At 36.4% G+C, this 12,210-nt stretch overlaps 1 protein-coding gene across 12 annotated transcripts in view; it reads right to left on the reverse strand.

The window, feature by feature from the left end:
* PKP4 (plakophilin 4) overlaps positions 1-12,210 on the reverse strand; it is a 217,872-nt gene that overhangs the window by 87,462 nt on the left and 118,200 nt on the right. For 11 of the 12 annotated variants that reach the window (XM_057505554.1, XM_057505552.1, XM_036883964.2 and 8 more), the window contains one exon: positions 11,632-11,744. The exons of the other annotated variant lie outside the window; for it this stretch is intronic. In XM_057505554.1, the coding sequence (XP_057361537.1) occupies positions 11,632-11,744 (113 nt within the window). The remainder of the gene's footprint in view (positions 1-11,631; positions 11,745-12,210) is intronic. 12 annotated transcript variants of the gene reach the window in all.

The raw sequence follows: 12,210 nt of genomic DNA on the forward strand, positions 1-12,210 counted from the left end.
TTAAGGAAACATCTTACCACACAAATCAGTCTTGCTACTCTGTGTCCTTAATCTGCCAGATGGAGATAAGAATGCAAATGTGCCACCAACCTTCTTTATTTCCTCATGGAAATTAAGGTGATTAAATGAAGGACTGGTAAACTTTTCTCTCTAAGGTAATGAACTGCAGAAAGTACATTTTCAAGACTGTTTTTTTAGAATCTTTGAATTTATATGTACAATACTTCTTGTAATATGTTTATGGTCAACCAAGAATATAATACATAGCCACTCAAGTTTCCATAAAGGAGAGACAAAATAATGGTGGTGGAGATGGGGCTAGGGGCTGGTGTTTTATAATTGTCTTTGCACAATGAACATGATTCTAGACAGACTGTATCTACTTGGGGTGGCAGAGTGGAGGTAAGTAGGGTACTTAAGTCTTCTTAAACCACTTACTGACACCCCAGTGGAAAAACCAATAGAATAACACTATCTTTAGGGGAAAATAGCATCCTAATGTTAAATTTAGGTGTACAATAATAATTAAAACCAAATCGAATGAAAACACAAAAATACCAAACCTTATTGAACAATAAGAAGATAATGGGCACAAAACATCTACTAGCCCAAGCGTCTGTTATTCAATAGGTGTAATGCTTATTGTTCTCTTTCTTAAAATACAAGAAAGTATTTTCACCCAAGGACATGAGAATCAAAGACAAGGTAAAACTTCCTGGAACCAAGCCAAGACAGACAATGTAATCTGATTAACACAGTGCATTTCACAAAATAAAGATAATAAAATATAGTCATATATTTTATGCTGCTACTAAGGCACTTGGTCATATTGTTAGTTATGCACAATGGTCTCTTCTGCTGGACTGGAAATTTCCAGGTTTTGGTATCTTTGTGTCCCTATGATAAAGCGAAGGCATACATATTTATTAAGTGAATTTAGAGAAGACATAAACATTTGCAGAAAAAAACAAATGCAGAGTCACTAAAGGAAACGTGGAAATAGAAAGTAATGTCAGTATCATCTGTTTGGGTTTCACCTACTCTAAGTTGCAAATTTGGATAATTTGGTATCTATTATTATAAGTCATATGTAGAGTTTGTTTCTTCTCCATACTTGTCATAATACAAAATAAGGTCTGTATTCTAAGTAGATTAACATGGTGAAATTTGTCTGTGATGTACTAAGACCTGTATTATTTTAAGATACACATCCCAGAGTTATTTCAGCTTCAAAAAACTAATGATAGAACCAAAACGAGTAAGATATTACTCATTAGAACAATAGGCAAAGAAAATAGAAGAAACCCAGTAGGATCATAAGAATATGAAGACACCCAACCCTGCTAGTCTTTAAGAAAATGCAAAGTAAAATGATGTTAACGTTAGATTGGTAAAATTCAAAGAGCCTGTCAAATATTAAATGTTGGGGGAAAAAAAAAAGGAGAGAGACGCTGGAAGTTTCCACACCCTGCTTGAGAGGGTACAATTGTTTAGCTACTTCAGAAACCAACTCAGCAAGATCTAGAGAAATGGAAAGTGTGCCATAATTATGAGCCAAATATTCCAATTCTATTTATTCCAGAATTTTAAATATGTAAACCAGGAGATATACCAAAAATGTTCACTGGTGTATTACTTATACTATTGAAAAATGGAACTTACGTTTCTTCAATAGGGAAATGGCCAGTTTAATATACTATGAAATAAATACGTAACAGCAGTAAAAAAAGTGAATCTACATAATAACATGGATAGATCCCAAATACTGAGTAGGAAAATCAAGGTGCACAATGAAACTGAGACTACCCCTGTTGTGTAGGTTAAAAAAGCAACACAAAATACTGGCCCAGAGTGTATATGATGAATGTATATAATATGAAAGTATACAGTAAATCGGAAGATTATTTACTACTGATTAGCTATTGGGGGAATAGGGCAAAGGGGGGTTGAACTTCATGTTAATATTTTTTTAACAACAACAAAAAAGAAGCCAGTACGATGAATTATCAAGTTTTTAATTCTGTGATGTGAGTAACTGAGTTTTATGTTATTCTCTATACTTATTATTTTTAACATTTCTCAAGATAAAGAGAAAAATGTACAGATAAAACTAAAAGTGATAGCAATAAAGAAATATATGATTAAGGTTGTTGTTAATTCCTATACAGCAGTAAAGTTTTTCAGGGAGCATCCTGAGGTATACTATATGGCCTATTTATCTTACTTTATAATTTTATCATATATATATATATATATATATGATTTAAAAACCTAATGACCAAGAGTGGGGGCTAGTAATTTTTTTGTATTGATTCAATAATTCATAACTGCTACATATTTTAAGAATAGTAATTATAGGACATGAACTATGAAAAATTACAGAAAATGGAATAATGTTATTTTAATTAAAATAGCTATTTAAAATTTAATTAGATAATGGCATGGTACATATATTTTAGATACATGGGCCTCTGAATTTTAAAAGTATTTTCCTCTTCATTAATTAGGAAAATTAACACAGCCAAGTTGCCTCCATATTTAGACAAATGTATTAAAATAGTCTTAAAATAATCTGAAACTTTATAACTATAAACTTGATCTCTTTTTGTAGTTCATTCTAACCATATCATCCACTTAACATTTTTAAATACTCAGTGTAAGAAATAGGTAATTCATTTTGAAATATTTATTCACTCGATTAAAACATGTTGTTATATAATGTTTTAAGTCCAAAAAAGATTCTATTACTTATGAAAATATCTTGGCTCAAAATCCAAATTCTGCATGGTCACATTCTTAAGGTTAAAATAGGTTAGCTTAATGGAATACTGGTTAAATTGCCTTGGGCTCACATGCCCGACAGACATTTATATAAGTTTACTTTAAATGGGTTAGAGATAGTTGCTGCTTAGATTTGTGGTCCCAGATGAAATTGGCTTGTGATTGGAATGACAATGAGAAGTAGTAATTAAAATGCCTTTTGGAACTGTGCTTGAGCAAACTGCTCCAGATAAATGACTTCTGTAGAGCTGCAGGTCAGCTACAGACTCATTTGTGTCTTTCAGATGTGGTGCTCTTTACTGTGTTCACAACAGGAGTTGCATCATAAAAATGGAGTGTTACTAAATCTGCTCATAAAAGCATCCATGTAATAAATATTCATTGCAGAAATCCCCAAGAGAATTTTTGATTATTATATTCAAGTATCAAATAGCGTGTTCTTCATTCAGTCTGAATTAGAAATGAATCAGAGAGCTTTTATTTGTCTGACCATTAAGACAGTCACTAGTGACCAAATACAACAGTAAAAAAGGGAATCTGGTGAACTATATTCTGTGAGTATCACAGGACTTCCGAACAGCTTTACCTACTAGGCACTTTAACAGTAACTCTACAGAGACAATGAGCTCAGCAGTATACACTTTACCACTTTACCGGAAGGGGAAGCAAAGGAGAAAGGAGAAGGCAGCCCTTGTGAGGCAAGGAGGAGGCCGGGTGGAGAGGCTTAAGGGAATCTCAACCCCTTCCTGTACCTTCCCCCGACCCCTAAACGAAAAATGCCTGTAGTAAACCTTTGCGATATCCTCTCTTAGAACCTGAGACAGAGTAGCATTATCTACAATAGCCAAAAAGTAGAAACAACCCAAATGTCTGTTAGCTGGTAAGTAAACAGACAAAATATGGTATATCTATCAATACAATGGAATATTATTAGAAATAAAAAGGGATAAAGTACTGGCATGTGCTACAACGCTAATGAGCCTTAGAAGGTGGCAGTCACAAAGGGCCATATATTGCATGAAACCATATAAAGCAAATGTCCAGAATAGGCAAATCCACACAGAAGGAAAGTAGATTAGTACTTCCCAAGGGCTGTGGGGATGGAAGATTGGGGAAGAAGTGCTAATAGATTTCTTTTTGGGGTGATGAAAATGTTCTAAAAATAAATAGTGGTGATAGTTAAACAACTCTGTGAATATACTAAAAATACTGACATGCACACTTTGAAGTGTGAATTTTATGGTATGTGAACTGTATCTCAATAAAACTACTATTTAAAGAACTCAGGTTTTGGCTGGTGAGCGCACTGAAGGTCACAGGGACAGAAATTTATCAGGCATCTTCCTGAGGTGGTACATTAAATAGGTAATAAACTGTCAAGGCACAAACATTCAGTCTTTTCAAAGACTCTTCATTAAAAAAAAATGTATCATTTGAGGAAGTTTTATTTCACAAAGACTTTAAAATATTCGCTGAAGAAAAGACTTGAACCATGAAAAAGCCTTTTCTGCTACTGTCAGCCCTAAAACGTTTTTAGAATTTCTAATAGAATCAATGGAAGCCTGATGGGCACTAGCAGATGACCCTATAGAGTATAACAAAAAAATGTGAATGGCAGTGGGAATCAAATCTTTTCATTAAAAAATAACACAGTTCTTTTCTTAAGTGGTGATAAGACTATTTGTCAAGATTGTATGACCTTTTTGAAACTGTAAAGAATTCTATTTTCACAGGGCTTTAAACTAACTGAAAGGGAGAGATAATCCCAGCAAGACTGTGAAGTTATTTAATTTCAATATTGCCACCCACATTTCCCCTCATTCAGCCAACACGGACAGGATTTTTCTGAGTTTAGAGTAACTTCCTAACACCAGCACCAGCCAGTTAAAGGATGGACAATGTGAAGGGACCAACTGCTTCTAAGCGGGGTAATCAAATTTTAAAACAATGTACAAGAGTTAAAATGAAAATTTAAAACTGTGCTGAAGTTGCTTGACTGTCCATGTTTTCTACAATTATTAAAAGGTCCACCTTTAAGTATCTCTTTTTCACTTCAATATAAATGCAAATTTACTGCTTCATCTTAATAAGCAGATAAGCTTTGATTTACAAGATAAAATATGTGGAACCAATGTATGTGCCCCAAATGAATAAACTTTCTCTTTCACCACCTGTAACTTTCTTAGAAGTAGACAACTTTGTTTCCCAGTTTCTGGGCAATGGTAAGATTCCAAGTCTGTGATCAGGAATAGTTTTGAAATTCTGCACAATAAAATCTCGGAGTTAGTTTCCTGAATTCTGAAATGGACATATTTTCATTTACTGGTTCTTCAATTTGAACTCTATTTTCTTTTTTTCCCACAAGTTTGTTAGCTAATAAGCTGACCCACTAGTGCCATTTCTCTGCGTGCATGGAATGCACCCCAGCCCACACTTTGTACACTCGAAGGCTAAGTTTGTCTTGCACTATTTCCCTGGTCACGTCTTCCACCCAGAATGCAGCTTGCCTCCCGAAGGCTGTTGGGATCTCTAACTGCTGTCCAATTACATCCCTAGGCTGCTGCTGTTCTCTTGGGGGTTTCTTAGGCTCTTTGTTCTCTTGGGGGTTTCTTAGGCAAGTGGGAACCACTCAAAGTTAGGCCTGGTACGTTAAAGTGGACTTTAGAAACAAGATAAAAAGTTAGCCAGGGGGTAGTACCTAAAACCTAAAGAAAAAAGAATTGAAGAGAATGAAATGTAGCAAACATTTTAAAGTGGCTGCCTCTTTTATGGGGGTTAATGTCAATTGTGGTAGTTATCTATATGCCCAAACTGTCAAAAATTATACAGCTGTATACTACATAGGGTGAATTTTGCTGTAAGTAAATTACAATTCAATAAACCTGACTTAAAAATAAAGTGGTTATCTCTGAATGGTAGAATCATGGATTTTTCTCTTTATACTTCCTTGAACTTTACAACTTGTCTAAAAGTGAGCCCTATTTAACTTCAGTCAGGAAAAGACAAAACCAAAACAAACACCCTCACCCACACAAACAGTAAGAATACTGCTTTGCCCACCCCTGCACACTTTTGTGATCCCGGGAATGTAGGTGAGGGGAAATCCCAGGGTAAGGAGTTGGCCCCTCACTGTGGGCTACGGGGTCTCTTTACCCTCATCCAGTGAAATTTCAGCTAGACTACTGTTGCAAGCGATATTCCACTGATGCTGTTGTAAGGAGAGAGAGAATAAATCCCATGCTGATCAAAATTTTGATTTGAAGGTGGCTGCTTACCCCATGGGAGGCAAGAAGTTTAAAGGGCATATTTCGGTCAGAGGTGCCTGTGCTTTGAGATTCTCCTGAGATGAGCTGTACATCTTAGAAACAAGATAAAAAGTTAGCCAGGGGGTATTTCTGTTCAGTATCACTGGAGGGGACCTTTCTGTTGCTAAGCCGAGCACACCGTGCCCCTGCAGAGTGACCTGCAACATGGGACATCTCACGTCTTGGCACCCATTGCCTCTAACGGCTGCCACAGGGAGAAACAGTCATCAAGGCACACTGCCTGCTTGGAGGACCTAAAATCGATCCACCCATCTATCTGTGCTAAATATCATCCGTGAGCCAAACTACAGTGTCAGAATTGGTGTCATGGAGAATTACTTTTGCTCAGGTGCTACTCCATCCATTTATATTTCATTTAGCAATAGGAGGAAGAGCCTTATGAGCCTGACTTTGCGATTTAAAGAGAAACTAGGGGGTATGCTGTCTGCCCCATCAGATAGTGTCTCTCAGGGGAGACTCACAGGAGGAAGCACACAAGTCTCAGCCCCAGAGCAGTAGATCCTTCTGAGCAACCTGAACTGGTTTTATCTTACAGACACTTGGAGTCATGTTTCAATGATGCTCCAAATACTTTTGGAATGAAGTGAAGTATTAAATACATAGATAACGATAGTATACACAATACAAACACAGAAAAGCTGTAATTTCAGTGAAGTGATGATTCCACAGCCTATCTTCAATGAGGTGAAATATTAAATGCACAGATAACTATAGTATACTCAAAACAAAGGCAGAAAAGTGGTATCTTCTCTATTAACTGATACCATGGCCCACTATAAATAAGATGAAATATTAAATATGTAAAGAACTATACTGTGCTCAGTACAAATGGAGAAGTTACAACTTCTTTATTTACTATTTCTCTAGTCTACCATTAAGGTGAAATATTAAATACATAGATAAATAAATATTAAATGCATAGGTAAATACAGTATATTTGGCACAAATGCAGAAAGGCTGTAAATTTTCTATTAGCTAATCCCATAGCTCACCTTCAGGGCTTTTCAGAATTGCAATGATTATTTTAGGTCTGATATATTATCACTGGATACAAGCACCATCAATTCCAGATTAAGGATCATTATATATTGATAATGCTTGTGTTGTTAATGCTTTATTACACTAAATAAAACAAATGAGAAATCGTATCAGAGATGGGATTTTTATTATCTTGTTTAGAGCTAGACTTCCAAAAAGGCATGAACAGAAAAAGCAGCAATCATTTTAATCATTAAGATTTCTAAATGATTTTTTAATGTTTTTTTTTCTTTAAGTTCTTAACCAAGCATATTACAAGAAAACTGCCAGTGGTAACTGTGCAGTTCACTTTTCTGATGCTTCCTAAATAAGGACAAGCAGAGGCGCAGCTCCTTCACCTATAAAATGGGAGCAGCTCAAGACATGGGCTAGAAATTATGCAGGAACCAAACCACTCGGTTTTAGAGCCACTCCTTCGGGAGGGGGCTCCACAGTCTATTGTTTAGAACAATATGAGTCACTTATTAAATAGGACTTCATACTGCTGCTGTAATTTTTCCATAGGGTGAGACCAATAATAGCAAACACTTTGGACAACTGAAAAAGTAACTAAAAATATGCCTTTAATTTCCCTTTATGCTATTTATGTCATCTGAGGAGTAGGAAAAGTAAGAAAATCTTACAGATCACCTTACCAACTCTGATGTCAACTCTGATACCAACTCTGACATAGGAGCTAAGTCAAACAATATGAAAGATAGCTAGTTAACAAATCCCCCATTTTGCTAACTAAACTCACTTCATGTAAGAATGCCCTGAATCCAAAGGAAGTTTCCTGGCTGTAATCCCATTTTCCATTTCTTCTGGGCAAATGAAAAATAGCTGATGGGAAGAAGGGCTTGGGTCCAACAGCAAATTTCTATTTTCTGTATCTTTAGATTCTGGTTCTGAGACAGTTGGTGAGGACTGAAGACAGAGGGAAATCTCTTAAGTGACACAAAAAAAACTTAGGTATGCGCCCTTTACTAACACTGTTTCCTAATGGGCTCCTTGCCAAGGTGTAAACCTGGTGGTCACCGAGTAGAGTGACTGTGTCAACAGTCTTAAGGGCCACTGGAAAGCACACTGAAAGCTGTGAAGAGGGCAGATAAGAGAGGGCATAGAGAGAAACCCAAAGATGCCAAGTAGGTAACCTAATGGCAAAGCACCCTTACTTGATGAGCTTAAAATACACTGGGCTTCATTCATTAAGGTTCATTATTCATTCAACCAACATTTGGCTGGGGACCTGCCTGCTGAGTAACAGGCACTGTGCCAGGGCTGTGGGGTTGGGTGGACCTAACCACTTCATAGGAGAGCTAATACAGGCATAGAGGAACAGTTACAAGGGTTCCGATGAAGAGCGATGACTTCCCCAGAGAAACATGGGAAAGGCTGTAAGGAAGGGTTAGCATTTAGCTGTGGGCATCAAGAGTACATGAGAATCCAGTGAGATGTAAGACAGTCAAAGTGGACCTATGATCATTCCAACCAGAGTTCACTGAATGAAGAAAGCTGTCTTACTCATAACCCGTAAGACTCCACAATAGGCTCCTGTGCTGCTGCCTGGCCTCTCTTCATTCTCACCTATGAACTACATATGACCACGGCAAGTGCTTCCAACGACGTTCCACAGGTCTCCGTCTCCTTTATAGACGTAATGAAGGTGAAGCTTACCATCACCCTGATTCCCAGTTTCCTACGATCCAATGCCAGTGGTACCTTTCGCACCTGTAAGCCACTAGGTCCTATCAGGACGTGTCCTAGACACTATGAGCCTCTTGGTGTTCCAACACAACCTCAGGGTGGAATCACACATACCTCTGTGCTGACCCTTCTCTGGTCAGCCTGGTTCCCATTTCTGCAGGACCCATTCATTCACCCAACATTCACTGACTGAGCCCCCAGCGACACGCCAGGTACCATGCGGGGCACTGAGATTCAGTCACAGAGCACCAAAATCTACAGTAAGAATTACTCACAGTATGTCTAACAGATTTTTAACAAACCTATGGAATTAACTCATTCAACTATATCCACTTAAAATTATTTAATATTTTAAAACTTAAAGTACAGAAAGTAATCCAATGGCCATGCACGCATCAACCACCCCTTTGTTTAACAGATGTTAGTATTTTGTCATGTTTGCTCCAGATGGCAATCTAAATAAATGTCACAGATTCAGCTAGAGTGCCTCCTCTCCCTTTCCTCCCTAGACATACCATTATCTTAAAATGGTGTCATTCCAAAATATTTTTTATACTTTTATTATACATGCATACATCTATTAGCAATATAAAATATTATTTAAATGCTCTACAATACTGTTACATATATTTAAAAAGTGTTCATAATGATATCCTTTTATATCTATTTCTTTTGGAACATTTGGTTTTCACTTAGCAGTCTGTTTGGCAAAGATGCCCACATTTGATACATGTAGATTTAGTTATTTCATTTTAACTTCTCTTGAGTTTAGTTATCCAGTTTATTTATCATTTTCACTCTGATGGATAATCATGTTCTTTCTAATATTTGACTTTCACAAATAATGATAATGAGTATCCTTGCACTATTTGCTTGTGCAAACCCAGCAGACTTTATCTAGTGAAAATTCTCACTTACTGTAGAGCTTTTCCAACTTGAGTTTTATCTGATTGCGAGCTCATCTTTAGTGACATTAGTTTCCAAGCTCAGGATTCCTGAACAATGTGGAGAGTTAACATTTGGGCTTCAGAACTCACAAGTGGTGCAAGTCTGGGGTTTGCCATGAGTACAGCCCTTTGATGGTCATGGCTTAATGCAGCAATCTTAAGTTCAAATGTACCACCCTGGGCACACACAGGCCTCATTCTTTGGTGCCTGTAAGCGTATTAAACCCAAGACTCTAGTGCTTTTTCAGGGGTTTAACTGTCCCAAGACCTCCTGCAGAGGGAGCTAACATTCCCCCAGCTCTGGCTTTCAGTTCCCTTTCTATTTCTAGTACCTGGGAAATTTCCTTTCTCTTTTGTCATTTCTCTAGATATTGACTTGTATTGTTGACATAACAAGTATTTGTAGGAGCTTATCATGAGGACTTCTATGCTAGTTTAGTTAGCTAAACTGCCAAAAAAAGGTACTAACTGAATTCTTCAAATGTTGAATCAATTTTTCTATTAGTGTACAATTATATATTGTTTATCTAATTTTAAAATTTAATTTAAAATTACACATTTTATATCTGATGGTTCATTCTTTTTGGAAATATACAATACTGTATTAGTTTGTGAATTGTTTTTGATGCTAAAGACACAGATAATTTTTAAAAAATACTAAATAGAATTAAAAGTAATTTTTGACAGTTTTATCTTCCTTGATAAATTATTTCATTGAGTATTACAAAGCCAGAGTTAGAAATTCCTTATTTACAGTTTTACACCTTGCTTATAATTTCTCTTCCTATAAAAAACCCCCTGGATTATTTTAAAAACAATCACATAATTTGACATTTGTGTTTTAAAAGTTGTATTGATCTTATTGTCTATTTCATTCCTACTGAACGTTATCAATATGCATAACTGCTAAAGGTTACAGATGAGAAAATTCATGAGAACATAACTTACCAGCCTAATATTTTTAAATTCATAGCAATAATTAGCTAGAAAAGAAACTACAGACAGCATTCTATTCACTAAGGATTACTTTGCCTATGAGAAACAGAAGATATTGAGAAGTAGAACAATTATGATGTTAGAAATAACTGAGAGACAAGTTATTGTGGGCACACACTTAATTAGGAGTAAACAAGCCAAGCTTAAAATGCCAGCAACATAAGTATTTTATGGTAAGCTTTACTGGAATATGTAATTACTAGGAAGGAAGCCACTGATAGGATAAGCAGTGATTTCACCATTTGGAGCTTACAACAGTAATTTTTAGAGTAATGATGTTTTTAAACAGCATAAGAGACTAAATATAAAATAAGAATTGTGATTAAATGTGTTTTTTTTCCCAGTAACATACTGGTTTTGAATTTACTGTATCTGAGTACACTAAGTAATTCATACAGTAATTATTTTGTAGTTTTACAGAGCCCTAGAAAACTCGAGGTAAAGTGAAAATTTTAAAAAGTGAAGTAAATGTCATCATTTAGAAACATTTTTTAGTTGAACAAAAAAAATCAACGCCAGGTTTCAAAGGCAATAAACCTCACCAAGTAATTAGCAATTAATTGTGAAAACCATTCACTAACTATGTCTGCATACGAGAAATCAAATTTCTAAAGGTAGCACAGTAGCTTTTGCTAAAGAATCTTACCAGTGCCATATAACACACACGTCAGGCACAGGACTGATGGATAATCAATACCGCAAGAGGCTTCTCAAAATTAGAATACATTGACATTTTCAGTATCAAATTCAGGCAGGCAAGTTACCAGTGGCAACGCTAACAGAATCATTTGCAGCATCCAGGACAAACTAAGAGGCATGGAGTTTGAAGCCATGCAGAGAGAGCCATCCGCCTGTACCTGGTGCTGGCGATGCTGGGGGATTCTGCTCCAAGCCTACATCTTTCCAGCTGACTGGCAACAATCTGCCTCTCCACTTCCAGTTCTCGGGTGAGTCGTTGAAACTGAAGCTCCTGTGATTCAAGGAAATAAAAGGCATATAAGACGCCAAGGTTTGCTGCTCAGGCAGACATATGAATTCATGCACATCACAGGAAACATAGGAACGTACCATAACATAACACTATCATGTGGCTTTGTGGAATTAAAGTTTTGGATAGAACTTGGGGCCTAAATAACCTGCCCATTTGCAGCTTTATCAAACTTAAAGGCACTAGAATATCAGCCTTTGTTTGGCACTAGAAACATGCAGATCTCTGCTTTTTTCTGGTTTTTTGCTCTAATGGAGGTGTTTAAACAGCATTTCTGCTACACAGTATTGTGTTAACCACAGGTCTGCAGAGTCCTTACCTGGTATGTCTAAGTCAGAGGGACACCAAACAATCTAAGCTTTTCATCCTCAATTCTCACAATTAGAACTTTATCATACTTGATCTAAAACCTGTTAACTGTTTAGGGAAAAAAAAAAAACACCATTCC

This window comes from Manis pentadactyla, chromosome 8 (genome assembly GCF_030020395.1).
Source record: "Manis pentadactyla isolate mManPen7 chromosome 8, mManPen7.hap1, whole genome shotgun sequence".
In the NCBI taxonomy this organism is placed as follows: Eukaryota; Metazoa; Chordata; class Mammalia; order Pholidota; family Manidae; genus Manis; species Manis pentadactyla.